The 15,729-nt window shown below is 40.9% G+C and overlaps 1 protein-coding gene across 1 annotated transcript; it reads right to left on the reverse strand.

The window, feature by feature from the left end:
- Positions 1-174: 174 nt before the first annotated feature.
- On the reverse strand, positions 175-15,203 carry LOC101167790 (melanocyte protein PMEL-like). Its single transcript, XM_004071014.4, has 12 exons — positions 15,043-15,203; positions 12,735-12,830; positions 12,499-12,645; positions 9,809-9,937; positions 9,503-9,664; positions 6,095-6,427; positions 4,546-4,749; positions 2,266-2,406; positions 2,067-2,169; positions 1,759-1,964; positions 1,588-1,678; positions 175-572 (listed from the first exon to the last, which is right to left on the reverse strand). Exons 1-12 carry the CDS (start codon positions 15,122-15,124, stop codon positions 413-415), a joined length of 1,854 nt encoding a protein of 617 aa, XP_004071062.1. The 5' UTR covers positions 15,125-15,203; the 3' UTR covers positions 175-412.
- Between the last annotated feature and the right edge of the window lie 526 nt (positions 15,204-15,729).

The raw sequence follows: 15,729 nt of genomic DNA on the forward strand, positions 1-15,729 counted from the left end.
CAGTACCATTACTCCTGAGCATATCCTTCTATTGGTCTCATTACATTATTTTTTTCAGTTTCAGTTTTTCTCTGTGGTTATGAGACCCTTCAGATGGTTTTAGATCAATAAAACATTTGGTGAACCTTTCAATGGATTATCCATTTGTCTGTACTGATGGAATTCATAAACAAATTTAATTTCAAACCATTTTTATTTCAAAATGTGACAAATTTCAGATAGCATGAACTCAAATTTAATTGAAGATGGTACAAAAGAATTTCAGCAAGAAATGTTACATAATTCTAGGGATTTGTTTGATTTAGAACTAAAAGTTAAACATTTGCAAAGATTTTTATGAGATATAAAAAACATGTTAAAAAGTAAACATCTCCTCAGTGCTTTTGTAAGTTTCAGATGAACTGTGTTTGATTCACAGCGACCTGTCCTGCAGCAGAGGGCAGTTGTCGTTTTCTGCTGGTCTGTCTGAATTCCAGCACATGGAGGCTGCAGGGCGTCCATGAGACGCGCCAAGCTGTGCGTCTTCACAGGCAGGGAGTTCTGGCTTTAGCGGGAGGTAGGACTGAACGCGCCTGTCAAGCAAAGCATAGAATCAATTGATGAAACATTTAGAAACCGTGGACAGGCTAACATTCTGGAAGAGCTGGGAGACCTGAACATAGAGTGGGAGTTCTGGGCATTCTTACTGAAGGGGATTTTTGCTTAAATGATCAAATAAAATAAACGTTGAAATATCTTTTCACCACTTTTCCAGCTCATAATTTAAAAAGTGCCGTATTCTTCTGCTGATGCAGAGTGATGCCGTAGTCTATTTCCTTAAGATCCCTTGACTGTGGAGTTTTATTAACTCTGCTTTTACCTTAATACATTCATCTTTTACTTTACAATTAACAATTACCCAATCTTTGAAGAGCATTTTTAGTGTAATCAAGCAAATTATCCATCCATCTTCTAAACCTTCTGAATCCCTTTTAGGGTCTGGGGGTTGCTGGAGCCTTTCCCAGCTGGACAAAGGTGGGGTACACCCTGGATAGGTTGCCAGTCTGTTACAGGGCCACAAAAGCACAAACATTGCCTCAAGGGGCAAATTAGAGACGCAAATTAGCCTATGAAACATGTCTTTGATGGTGGTTGGAAGCTGGAGTTCCCGGATAAAACCTGCATGAGGACATGCAAACTCCACACAGAGAGAGCCCAGCTGCGATTTGAACCAGGGTTTTCTCACCTCAAATAGTGCTCCTATGCTGATATCATCTTCATATTTACACACCGATGGTCATGTTGCTTATTCTAACTCGCTAGAAGCAACGAAGGGTTCAGTGTCTTGCTCAAAGACATTTCCACATGTCTATGAGCCAGGAATTTCACCATCGATCTTTATAGGTGAACAACTGTTCTGCTCCTGCTGGAGAAGGTAACGCGCAAATCTCAATGATATCAAGGCTTTCAGCCACGAGAGAGTTTTTCAGTCAGAAAAAAAGGAAAGGATCCAGGTTTACCGTGGAATGTTGTTGGCTACAGAGAACTAGAATTAAAAGGATGGCAATTTTAAAAACTTTTCTTTGAAATAATGTTCCTTGTTCTTACTTATAAGAGTAAACTGCAATTCCCATGACCAGAACAAGCATGAGGAACCCCAACATCATGATAATGGGTCCAGAAGAGGACAGACCAGAACCTGAAACAAGAGTCTCTGTGTCAGTGAGCGGCTCAGATCAGATTTAGGATGAAAAGCTGCATTGTGGTCATCATGCATACCCATGTCCACATTGACTTTGGCACTTGTGGCGGCAAAGCTGACATCATTAGACATGGAGACATTGATGCAATAGAGTCCAGACTCATTGAAGAAGTGACGCAGCATCAGGTGACATTCTTTGGACGGTTCCACAACGTTGCAGGACGTGTGAATTGGCTTCAAGCACTCTGCATCCAGAATTACACTGCACACTTCTTTTGGAAGGCTGCAGGAAGAAGAGGTTACACTGAGTGACAAAAGACTTTGCTAAAATTGCGAAACTGTGCATCATTCTTTGCTGTGTGACCCGTGTAATCTACATACTCACCTTCCCTCACAGGTAACAGTGACATCTAAGACATTGCTGGCTATTCTGGGGGTTGTCACCAAAGCGTTTTCCATTTGCACAATTTCTACTTTTTCAATCCCCTCTGGTGAAAAGAAAAATAATCAGCCAATGGCTTGTGGTTAATTAAACTTTTTTTTAATGGAAAAAAAAATCTCAGATTAAAAAACCAAAAACTGACCAAAGATATCAATGCCGGTGCAGAAGGAGCCATATCTGTAAATCACACAGCTGTTATCGGCAGACGGTGCGTCACCAGCATCCCTCTTTGCAATGACGACAGCCGAACCTTCTCCTGTTAGCATTACTCTTCTCTTGTCACCTGATTAGATTAAAAAAATATACATTTATCATCAAAAACTGCTTTTGACACTTCACAGTTAACAAATTAATATTTAGAGGCACAGAAAAATCTATAAACGTATTTTAACATGGAAATGCATCCAAACCCTTCATGTGACTCCTGAGAATCAAGGTATCGAAAATAACACATTTTAATGGATTTTTAACTTGTTTCCTATTTTTGAATGTTAACAAAAAATATGAAAAATAAATTAAAAGTAAATATCAATGAGCTAATGCAATGAAAATGTATCAAGGACAGTTTTCTACAAAAAAATGTGAATTTCTTTCAAAAGTAATGTCCAAGTGAGGCTCAACACTAAAATGAAGGTGCAGTGAAATTGCAGTTTTTTGTAATCCTAAGAAAAGACACAGACTATGTTGAAATTCCCTCACTACGCCAAAAACACTGTATAGTGTGGGAGAATCCAGTACCCTGTGTTTTAGCTATCTGAACAAATTGCACACTACTTTTTCTGAAATACTGAATATAATGTCACATATTTGCCAAAGTAAAAACCTTATAAATATGAATATTTTCCATAGACTTTTTATTCCACTGTATTCTGATGATGAAAACTTGGATAATTTAAAAATATAAATTCAAATATATTTATTTCAAATGAAAAATCTTTTACATGCAATGCATTGTAGTCTATATTTGCCAATCTAGTGAACTTTGATGCACACTGGCTTTTTGCATAGACCTCTGGGAAATTTTCAGAGCACTGGAATTTGGAATTGTAGAATTAAACAACCCAAAATATAGTGCCCTATAGTGCACTAAGCAGTGAGGGAATTCAAACACAATCTTGGATTTTTTTGAATATTGTAACACAGCCTGCCAGTTTGTCTTTGTTTGGTGCCCACAGGCGGGCTGTGGCTTCTGCTGGAGGTCACCGGCCTCTCACCTGTGGTTCTCTGTGGAGTGGCGCACTGTTGCCTGAATATTTTAGCGTCCCTGTTTGAGTCTGCAGTGTTTCAGTTCATTTATAACCATTGCTACACCACTCCTGGCGTGTTTTCCCACCTGGAGTGGTGCTTTTTGTCATTAAATGACAGGAGCTTTACTAAGCCTTGCCTGATCTGTCCTGCATCTGGGCCATCATGATGTACAGTAATAATAGTTCATAGGCTGCGGTTCAGATACCTTAGGTCACATGTGTCAAACTCAAGGCCCGTGGGCCAAATGTGGCCCTCCATGTCATTTTATGTGGCCCGCGAGAGCATAAAAGTTTTTAATTTCTTAAAATTAAAAATTAAAATTGGTGTGTATTTATTCATATCTAGGGGGAATCAGACTTGAAATGTTGGATCGGGCGACTATACATTAGGACTTAAACACTGTCCACATAACCTAACTGACAGAATCAAATGTAAAATGATTTATGCTAGATTAACAAGCAAATATATGTTTTCTGCGCAACTGGAAATGGCACTTTACAAAGTTAGAATAAATTTATAAATGAGTTATTTGACATTAAGGAGTAGTTACATTTATTTTTCATTACATTTAGTTACAAGTATAAGTTATATCTGGCCCTTTGAGGACAACCACTATGCTGAAGTGGCCCTCAGTGAAAAGGAGTTTGACACCCCTGCCTTAGGTCAAAGCACAGTCAAAGCAAAACAAATACATTAAATGAAAGACACTGAGTACATAAATCTGATAAATGAATTAAAGAAGGAAATGTAAAACTCAGAAAAAGGAAGCCTGAACAGATGCATTTTGTGTAAAAGAATGAAAATGACCTCAAAAGCCGGAGTATTTTTCATTTTAATTAAAAAAGAAAAAACTATTCCAAGAAATACGTCTGAAATGCTCATTTTACATATTTTTCTCAAGTTTCAAGGTTTCCTAAAGTTTTCCTTTTTGTTGCTTCTCTTTTTTTTTCATTTTTCTTTGCATTGTATTAAATATAAATCTGGTAGAACAAGAAAACCAGATTAGTAAACTGTGCAGGACATGTAAATCCAGATTGAAATGATCAAACCCAGGAGCTTCCATCAGCGTCTTTTCATGGGGAAACATTTGCATTTTCAACAGTTTGTCATCGTGATGTAAAAGATCAAGCGACTGGCTTTAAGTTTCACTGTAACGTGGGATGAAATACATCACCTCTGGGTTTGCTTCCTGCCTCTCTGTTGACGGGTGATGGTGTCCTGGCCCCTGAGAGCGTTTCATGGACGGACTGAGACGAGGAGGCGGCAGAGGCCTCTCCCTCGGCGGTGTCGTCCTCTGTGTCTGAGGGGACGGTGTTCGGTGGAGGTGACTCGGAGTAAACCGGCGTGGGCAGAGCAGTCACCAGCGCAGGAGCTTTTACTTCAATGACATAACACTCTTTAGTTAGTTTTGTGTTGTCAAACAGCCTAAAAGGATGATTTAGCTCAAGAACAACCCAACTTTTAGCCTTTGAGGAAACATTTTTGATTGGCACATGACGCACATTTGCTTTCTCAAGCTCACATAGATTCTCATTAACAGAATTTTTTAAATTCAATTCCATATACTTTGAAATGGCTCATTGTTAGCGTAGCATTAGCCTATGACCAGCTGTGTCTACAGTTATTTTCAGTTTCTCATCTTTTTTTTGTTCTACATTTTAAAACAAACGGACATTTATATTACATTTTTCTCAAATAATATTTCAGTTGATAAATAGTAGGGGAACATGTATTGCTCGATTATAAGAAAATGTCATCATCAAAAAATGACATCTAAAATGGTGCAAACTCAGGGGCCATGTCCAAACATAGTGCACTATGTAGGGCCGTCCGAATCTACAATTCCAGAATCGAGTGCCCTAGAAATTTCCCAGAAGTCTCGGCGTAAAACCAGTGCATCAATGTTACAGGGACATGCATCAAAGCACACTATTTGGGAAATATAGACCACATCACGTTCGAACAATGATTGTGAAGAAAATGTGTTTAAATTTATTTTTTTTAACTTCTTTTTTAACTTCATGAAATTAGTAAACTGATCCTAGCAGTTTAAAAACACTCTAGTTTTTTTGTAGTTAGGGTTTAGGGTGGAAATTCGGACATAGCAAAGGACTGCCGTGGTTTACAGTCCTTTTGGTGACGACTGTGCCGGACTGAACAAATGCTATTAAAAACGAAATGTAATCAGACTGTACAACGTAACTGAGTAAGAGTAGTGGTTCTTCATTATAAATCTGCTCCAGTAAATGTAAAATCTATTGTGCATTAGAACTGTTATGCACCTATTCATCCTCCATTCCTGTTTAATCCTGGTCAGGGTCGTAGGGGTTGCTGGAGCCTATCACAGCCAGATAATGAACAGATAACGAAATACAATTATGCATTGGTATGGAATTTTATGCATAATAACAATTTTGCTATATTGTGCTCCAAACCATAAACATTTCTATCCACAATTAAAGAAAGGTAAGATGGATGGAGAAAAAATACGCTTCTCTTCCTGTCACTCTCTCTCTCTCCCTCTCTCTCTCTCGCTATGCAAACCAAGGCAAAGGCGGGCACATTCTGGACAGTTCAAAGGTATTTAGAACCTTAGTAAATAAAGGTTTGTTAAAGTCATCCAAAACCACCAACCTCTGCAAGTTTCAGTGTTTACTTTCTATAGCAGTAGACAGTTAGAGCACTACAAGCTTGTCTGAAGTGGACTATAATGTATTACTTACATGTGGTACCCTGATCTGCAGGTGGACCAGGGGCGGTGGTTGGATTTTCAGGTGGGGGGTCACAGGACCTGTCTGGGATCACTGCCTGGATCACCACCTGGGGCTTGTATGAGCCAGAAGTGATGTAGGTGTGAGTGACGGTCAGCTCTCTGGAGATCAGGGCTCCGCTTTCATCACCAAAGTCCCAGTTGAAGGTGATGTCTGCGTTGCTGAGGTACTCGCTGGGGTCGTGAAGGGTGACAGTGAAGGCGATTGCTCTGTTCTGCACAAAGCGCATGTCTGCAGCCTGCACATCATTCACTTGGTCCAGTGAAACAGAGAAGGGGATCTGATCTGAGAACCACAAACAGTTGTGAGATATTGAGAAAAAATGAGGGGAGTCCTTCTATATGGATACAGATGTGAAAATGTTCTATTTAAAGCTATTAAGCATTAACAAAAGAGATTCACTTCTTATTTTTTTCTGTGAAACTGGTCAAAATGTAACGTCAGTGCGTAAAGTCACTGCTCGTAACCCTTGTGCTATCCCAGGCACTTTAACATTAAGATTTGGGTCATCGAGACCTAGACAGTGCTCTGAACCCCCTTCCTCATATAACCTCATAATAGGGTGAGGGGGTGGGGGGCTTCGCCTGCGATGAGCCTTGGGGGGGGGGGGGGGGGGGGGGTTACTAGGCAGTGGCCCCCCTCTTTCGGTTTTATTTGCACCTTAGACATGTAGGGCCCTTGGTAGGGGGGGTGCTTGGACATCACTGCCAGCAAGCAGCGGATGTCCTCCTAGCACCCTACCCGCCAATTTTAACCGCACCTTAGACATTTAGGGCCCCTTGGTGGGGAGGGTGAGGGGACGTCACTGTGAGTAATCAGGAGATGTCCCCTTAGTGCCCTACCCGCCAATTTTAACTGCACCCCCCTTAGTACACACACCCCTCCCCCCTCAATACATACATCCCAACATAAACACACACACATGCACACGCACACCCTCTCAAACACACATACACGCACACACATTTTGCAAGGAAGGTGGGACCTGGGTCCATCTGTCCCCTGCCTCTTCCCTGGTGGGGGATACGGGCCCCTTTGCAACGGCGGCCATGTCCCCGGGGTGCCGGCTTCCTGGGCCCGGCGGTGCTCTCTCCGCGCGGTGGGGGGGTTCACATTACATCTGAGCCGGGGGTGTCTGGTCCCTGGGGGGTGGGTTCTGGTCCTTGCTCCTGAGTGCTGGGCCCCGCCAAATTTCCAACTGTGGCTGAGCCTGGTCGGGCCATATTTACAACACCCCTTGTGGGCCCTCTTTTTTCCCCCGGGGTTCTCCCCTCCTGGGCGGGGGCGGCGGGCCCCCTGCCTCGCTCCTCCCTGGACCAACCGTGGGCCGGGCGGATGGCTGCCTGGAGTGCGGAGCAGGTCTCCCTTGGGGGGTCCTGGCTCGTACCCGGGGTTGGGGCGGGGGGATGGGGTGCTCGTTTGGGGCTGTGGACGTCGTTCTCCGGTGGGGCCCTGCGTTGAGTTCTCCAGGCGCGGCGGGGGGGCTGCTCTCCTGGTTGGGCTGGGGCGGCGCTCTCTTTCCCTCCGTGCCTCCCTGGCCTCTGGCTCTGGGGGCCTTGCGGCGGCCCTGCTGGCCCTGGCCTGGGTGGCGGGCTTGGTCGCCCGGGCGGCGGTTGTTCCCTGCCGGTTCCCGTGTGGCGTTGTGGATTTCGGCAGCCGCTGCTGCTGCGGTGGGGGTCTTGGGGTGGGGATGGCTGGGCACTCTCCCTCCCTCTTTTCACGTTCCACCATCCATTTTAGAAGAACATAAACACTCACCTGAGCACTGGTGTTAGCTCACCTTTGCACTAACAGTTTGCATGACTGAATGACTGAAATATTTCACACTAGTTGGTTTTAAGGCATAAGTATGCGTGTGTGAACACTATCTGTTTTGTGTACATGTCGACAGGTGGACATTTTTGCAGCTAGCAGGTGTGTTTATAACATTTGAGTGTGTGTGTGGACGGGCCCCGCCCTTTTTGTACTGCATTTGAACCTTACCATAATGATTAACAACCAGTAAACTTGTTGCTTTATGCTGCTTCATGGTCTTATCCCCCTTCCCCTCCTATTATCACCCCCCTACCCCCCCCCTCTCTAGCGTCCCTCTCTCTTCTTCCCCTCTTTCCTTTTCCGTCCGGTCCAACACCAAAGATTTTCAGACATGATTGAAATTAATAAAGTTTGGCCTCAATTACAAAAGGGGTTTATTCAGACATACCTTTGGTTTGTCTGAAGATTAATAACCCCTCTTGTCAAAGTAAAATATGTCCAACACAAGAGGCCCTCAGCTCTCATCTGTCTGCCCAGCTGTTGGACAGGACAAGTTAGGAGAAAAAAAAAAGAAAAAAAAAAAAGATTTGGGTCATCGAGACCCACTAGACAGTGCTCTGAACCTTTTTTCTTCAATGATTTGTGATCCTCACTGGTGTCCATGGATTACATGAAATCTTTCCACCTTTATCCACCTTTGTCATGTTAGGGAGAACTCGTCAAAGTAGGGGTGGGGTCATCTAAGATAGCACAAGGGTTAAAAGAGTTAAGAGGGTATGTAACAATGTGGAGCTTGCCCTCCATTTATTCACTTCCATCAAGTGTCAGCGCCTTTTTGAAAAAAGGATTTTATTCTTTTTTTTTTGGTCTGGAGATTTCCGATAATTATTGTGAAAGAAGCAACATCAGTGGTGATTTTAAAAATCAGTTGTTAACAACACTTCATTTGGGGGAGATTTATAGAGACGTTTTAAAATATTATTTTCCCTGACATCCTAAAGCCTGCCTGCATAGAGAGGTTGAGTGGCCACAGCCAATCATCTGCCTCCATTCATCTTTGCTAACGTTAACCACTCTAATGTCCTCCTTCTCTGCATCCATGAACCTCTTCTCTGGTCCTCCTCTATGCCATTTTTCCTGGTGGCTCCAATCTCAGCATCCTTTTATCAATGATTCAATGAGGTTCATTGTGTCTATAAATTATACTGCGTATTTAAATTGTTTTTTAACAGACACTGTTTTGTTTTTTTTGTGACGTCATCACCTGATGACGACCCTGACGAAGGCGGAAGGTATTCCAGCGAAACATGTCGGTACGTTTTATAAAACAAACAAACCAGTGTCTGATAAAGAATAGTTTAAGTACGCAGCATCCTTTTATCAACTTCATTACTATTCCTCCTTTCAACATGTCCAAACCATTTCCATCTGCTTCCCTTTTTTCTTACGTATTGCTATTAGAAATTTACAGCTCTTAATTTATCTGGTGTTTTTATCGGTAAATTCAAATGTTTTTGTTTCATCCTTTTGAGCTTTTTTTTTTGTACTGTTTTGCCCTCTTACCCCACCTCACACCAAACATTTGCACACAGGAGTGTTACCAACCAGTGATGGAGAACTGAGTTGAAGCATATCCCAGAGGAATGAACTTCTCTTTGCTCCGGTAATGGTAGATAACAATATCCATGGTGTAGGAGCCCAGCGGGACGTCATCCGTGTCAATGGTCAGGGAGGAGGAGGGGCCGTCCGCCACCTGCCAGTACTGACCTGCCAAAACAACATTCGCAGGTCAGTCCGACATCCAAGACCGCCAGCTTCAACGGCACAAGCCAGGATTGAGCAGTGCAGGTGTATAAAGCAGGAATAACGGTAAAGTTTCTTCATTTCATGTCGTAGGACAGCTGCACTCACCCCAGGTTTTCCAGACAAAGACATATGCAGGCCTCTTGTCTGTCTCTATTGGTGTTCCATCTGGAAAAACAGCTTTCCAGTCTTGGTTCTGCGCCGGGTAAACCGGCTTGTGTCGCAAATACTTTGTTGCTGTAAGAAAAGAAAATGGGAAATTTAATGTTAAAATATGTATTATTATTATAAAATATAAATGATTCAAGAATGATTTTTTTAAAGTGGGGAGAGGTTGATGTTGATCATCCAGATGGAATCAGTGAGGATGGTGCATTTGCATTTTTGTCCTGTTTCTTCAGCTTTTGTTGTGTTTTTTCCCTCTGTCAGCCTCACCAGGTTTAGGCTGCCACTCAGCCACAGCTGCCTTGATTGTGTTTATGATCCTCAGTGTATTTAAGCATCTGGTTATCAGTTCATTGTCATTGTCCTCTGTTTTGTAACCTTTTTGTTTTTTCTACGGATTTTGTCCCATTCTACTTTATTTCTTAAAGGTTTAAGCCCAGCCTCCTGGATTTTGGGTCCTAAACCATCAGTTCCTGACAGTCTGGTTTGGTAAAGTGACTTGTTTCTCATTACAGTCGCTCAATCCATGTTTAACTATTACTATAGCCAAAAAAAAGTGTTGGTTTTTATGTTTTTTTTTTTTTGTACCTCAAATAGAGCAACAATAACAAATAGTTATTAGAGTTTGGTCTAATTATCAGGATTCAGACTGACTTGGGATGAAAGACTTAATGTAAATGTTTGCCTTGGCTTGAAGTTTTTCTTACTTTTTTTGTGCAGAACATGGGACAACCTTGGGCAGGAACTGGATTTTGATAGAGATTGAAATGGAAGTGAATTTGGGTATTTCGTTCTACAGAACAGTCCCTGTTGCATTCAGCTCAGATGAGTCATCTCTTTGCTGTGTTTTTTAGATACCAGGGGTCTACCACACGAGGCTCCGGAGCCACATGTGGCTCTTTTATCCCTCCATCGTCGCTCTTTGGCTTTAAAGAAAAATGCTAATGATTTGAGTAAATGGTTTTTTTTGTTTCTATTTTTCAGCAGAGGTCGTCCTTTATTAGTAAAAATAAATAATTTATTTCTAAACGACTGCTGACCACTCCCCCAAAGTACAGACACCTTAACTAAGCAAAATGATGGTTACAGGTTCAGGTTACAGGTTCTTTTTATGATCAGGAAGGCGGGTTCCGTCATTGGCTGCAAACAGGAAACATTTGAAGCAGTGATGGAGAGGAGGTCACTGAACAGACTCCTTTCAATCATGGACAACCCAGAGCATCCTCTCCACCCTGTTCTGGACAAACAGTGGAGCTCCTTCTCTAGGAGGCTCAGACAGCTCCACTCCAAAACTGCCCGGTACCAGAAATCCTTCACACCCAATGCAATAACCCTGTACAACAACACAATGCAAAAGATAACCTTTGCACATTTCTTTTTAATTACCCATTTATTTTTTATTTTTTTCAATTTTGCACATTTCTTTGCACATCTTTTTACCTGCACTGTTCTGTAAATAGCTTTTTAAATTATAAAACCTTGTTGTTTTGCATTTATGCTACATTTTATTTGTTCTTGTTCTTTTTTATATTATTCTTAGTCTTTTTTTTTCTCCCTCTGCTGTCAGTTGCTATGGTGACAAACAAATTTCCCACATGTGGGATCAATAAAGTATTTCTGATTCTGATTCTGATTATTGTCAGAGGTGTTTGTCATTGACACAAGTTTAAACCACATACTCTTTTCTTCAGTGCACAACAGTTCTGTTCAGAGGCAAACTCCTTAAAAGTATAACAGGAGGATCTCATTTGATACAGGGTGTATTTTATTTTGAAAAGAACTTAGTTGAAGAAGTTAAAGTTATTATCCATAGAAAAGTTGATCACTGTGGTAACTCAATTCCTACATTTTATGAATGAATGGCTTCATAGTCACAGAAACATAAATAAAGTGTGTTTTTCTAAACAGTAAGAGGTGGGACTTGTTGTTGTGGTCAATGAGAAACTGGACCAAATAGCTCTATTGGGGTTAAAGGTTGCAGACAGTAGAGAGATGGAGGCACCGTGCTTCAGATCTAATATGCAGGCATCAACACGTGTGCAGCTACGATGCATCCCATAGGCGGAACCCCTTTATATTTTTATGGGTCAGAATAAAATGGCAACATATTTTCAGTTACTTCCACATGTGCAGATATGAAATAGTAATATAAAGACTAAAGCCTGATTTTCTTTTAACACATCAGGTTCGGATGTTTGCGGAACCCAGGGCTGAATTCGTAAAGAATTTAAAAAGTTTGTTTTATCCTGATTGATTGTCATGTTCAAATCCAATATAAATTTTAAGCATTTAAGTGATATCTTTTTCTTTAATAACAGTTTCACTTTTGTGTATCCCTCCTTTTTTTCATCTTGTAACTAAACCTTTAAAACCTTGACTCAATGTAAAATCTGTTTCATTTGATTTAGGGGTTAAATAGGTTAGCCTGACACTGTTTTCTGCACATTGTTTTAAGTGCAGCATTAAAAACGAGATGAGGAGGAACTTTTTAGAAAAATTACTATAAATCTATGCCAAACTAAAACTCGTAATGCACAACCCTTCCTCCACACGCTTTGCTTTATCTGCAGTAGAATACTCTAACAACACTTCAATAAAGAGGCTTGAATTCTGTGGGCAGTGTTTTGTGTTACCGTTGACAACGCAGTCTTCAGCCCACACCACCTCTCCATCCGGCTGCACCCTCTGGTTGTGAGGAAACTCCAGGTCGATGGTGAAGGTGACCTTGGCCTTGGTCAGGGTTGGAGAGTCATTATCCACATTGAAGCTCACCCTTCCACCTTCACCACAGGACAGAGGAGAGAAGAGCAAACTCTGGCGTTCTCTCAGACACTCCAAAGAGCTGGATCATGATCAGAACAAGACAAACCTTTCCAGGAGTCTTTGAATCGCGGGTCATCTTCCTTCCAAACTGGATACATCTTAGTGTCCCATGATGGATAACGAATGAAGCGGGTTTTTGGTTCTAATAGAAGAAGAAAAAAGCATTTAAAGAATAATTTGAGTAATTTAGAAAAAGTGCCTGATCATGACTTAAAAAAAAAGGAATTAAATGTGGCTGAAGCTGCCCAACCTGTGCCCCAAAAACTGTACCTTAATCCCAGTTTATGGTTCAATCCTTCTCATGTGATGCTAAACTGAGCATGTGCAGGATTACGATACAGACCAACTGTGTTACAGGCTGAATTTGGATTAAAGCGTCATTAAAGCGGATTGGAGAATTCTTGATCAAAACCACACTTTTGGGTGTAATCTTGAATTAATCTTGGATTATTTTTAGCTCATTAAATGTGAACATTCTGCTCTTTATGAACATTCATTTGTTGAAATGTCTGCTTTGATCAGTGTTGGAGGAAAACGTACATATTTAATGGTCAAATTTTGTTTTACGATTACAAGAAAAGTACAATTTCGTCTATGGTTCAGTCCTGTTTTTTTCAGGGTTTTAGGAGCCATGTGTAACAATTAGATAGGTTAAAAAAAATCTTCACACCTGAATTTGGTTGGTTTAATGCATATTTGCGTAAATAGCCATCAAGAGGTTAAAACACAGATTCTTTTGTATTGAAAGCTAAAGGCAGAGAGAAAGTCTGTAACTCAGGATAGATCAAATTCTGGAATAAAGACGGATTGGATCCGCTGTCGATTCCTTCCACAGAACTGTACAGACATGAAGCTACAGCTGCTCTCATGCATCTTCCATTACCGCTGGGTCCGGTGCAGGACCACGATGCTGGAAATGTATGCAGCCACTTCAGGGTGAAGGTGGAGTACACCCTGCAGTTCACCACTCCACCACAGCGCCTCACAAAGACACACAACCACACACACTCACAACTGAGGGACAGTTTGGAGTCGCCAATTGACCTAAAGAATGGTTCAGGGCCGCGGAGGAAAAGCCACACATAAACGGGGAGAACATGCAAGTCCACACAGAAGGAACCAGCCGGGAATCGAACCAGAGCCTTCTCTCTGTGACGCTAGAGGGAAAACCACACGTGTTAACATTTTTTTGTTATAATTATCATTCCAAAGTATTGTCTTTATACCCATTTAAAATCAAATTCTTGGTGTTATTAATACTGAAACAAATATTGTGCAAGAAGTGAACAAGTATGAGAGTAGAGTGCTGTGTAAAACATGCCTTAAATTAATTATAATATTGTTTGTGCTGTTTACTTAGTTTACTGAAACTGCGACTAAATGAAACTTTCTGGAATTTTGTTGTGCAAATATCAAATTCTTTTCTATCGCGTTGTAATCTATTGTATTTTTTTCTGTTCTATTCTATTCTACTTTTAATGCTTAAAACAATGCACAGACCTTGACACCGACCACAAGTTCACGGCAAAAGTAGGTTACAATAATGCATAATTAATTCTATTAAAGTAGAACTAAAATTTGCACGAAAACAAGCAACACTGCATTTACAAGAACTGTAGCATTTTAATCCTTCATTACTTCAATTTCAATTATATCAAACATTTTCTCCAATGTTTTTTCTGTTTAGGACGATGCTAAATTAAGTGGATCCCTGGATTTGATGAAACTGTGCGAATTAGCATCAAACGGCATAAAGAGGTTAAAAATAAAAATAAACTAAATTATTCCAAAATGAACAATATGAGGAACTTTTGACTTTTAAACTAAATGTGTACCCCACTTATGTTCAATTGTTCAGAATAACATGTAAACATGATTATAAGAGCTGTAAAAATGGAATCCTTTGACAAGTATTGATACAAATATGCATAAAAACATCAATTTAGCATCTACATGACAGCAAAAACACAAGAAACACTTTTATAGCTGTGAATTGGTTCAGTCATCAAGGGGTTAAGTTTGTCTGCCAAGTAAAGAGATGTTTCAGGGTGTTTTTGACTTGTTCGAAATGTCCAGGCGGATTCTCGTCTCTACATCATCTCCTCTGATTAACATTTAGATTCAGTTATATTTTAATTGGTGGATTTAAGGTATTTTGCTCTTTTAAAAACACCCAAACACACACAATGACACCAAATTCTTGCAACACTGAAATACTCCCCAACTGATCTAAACATAAACGATTTAATCCCAAAAGTATTTCTGTGATGGTTAGGGTATAAATTGTGTACGCGTGTAGTATGTTGTTTAAAAATGAAAAGCAGGAGTCGGCATTCTTTAATTCTTGTACTCACTAGCCGCGGTTAGTGAAGCCATTGCCAGCAGCAGCAGCAGTAGCAGCAGCAGCAGCGGTGGCGGTGAAGCAGCAGCCCTCATGGTTGGTACACCTCCTTCTGGTGGAATGTCCCTTTATGAGGAGCAGGCTGCAGGGAGCTTTTTATGCCATCTCCTGAGGTTGTAGGAATTAAAAAACACACCCCTTTTCTGCGTGATTCAAAGGCTGTGTGACACGTTTATGTACAGTACAACAAGGCTCTGCGTAACGTCGTCAGAAAATATCTTCAAGGCCCACTTTACCCCCAAGACAGACATCAAAAATAAAAAAATCCTGAATCCCAACAGCCAGAATTTAAAAGAGAAATGCCCAAAATGCTCTCTGACTGATTACATCTGCTTTTAAACTTGTCTGAGGTAGATTTTTCCACTTCTGTCACACTTTTGTGTCATTGCATTTATTTATTTAACCTTAGTGTGACCAGATAAAGACACAATAAGATCAGAATCTCTTTTTTTAGGGCAATCTGGCAAAATGGTTGGTAGCTCAAATGCAAAACAGTTAGAAAGCACAAGAAACACAAGTACATCTATTAATAAAATATGAAAGACTACAAAAATCTTTGATAAAACAGACTATTAGGAGTATAACAATTAAGAAAAGGAAAACAAACAAATTAGAAACATTAGCAGTGTCCGAGATGCTC

This window comes from Oryzias latipes, chromosome 7 (genome assembly GCF_002234675.1).
Source record: "Oryzias latipes chromosome 7, ASM223467v1".
Lineage (NCBI taxonomy): Eukaryota > Metazoa > Chordata > Actinopteri > Beloniformes > Adrianichthyidae > Oryzias > Oryzias latipes.

Bases quoted from the DNA above. Each gene is read 5' to 3' on its own strand.
- LOC101167790 (XM_004071014.4), bottom strand. From the start codon at position 15,124: ATGAGGGCTGCTGCTTCACCGCCACCGCTGCTGCTGCTGCTACTGCTG. The intron at 2,170-2,265 runs GTCAGTTTTTGG...TCTTTTCACCAG, and splicing joins CACCGGCATTGATATCTTTG to AGGGGATTGAAAAAGTAGAA. The intron at 573-1,587 runs GTAAGAACAAGG...TTTGCTTGACAG, and splicing joins ATTGCAGTTTACTCTTATAA to GCGCGTTCAGTCCTACCTCC.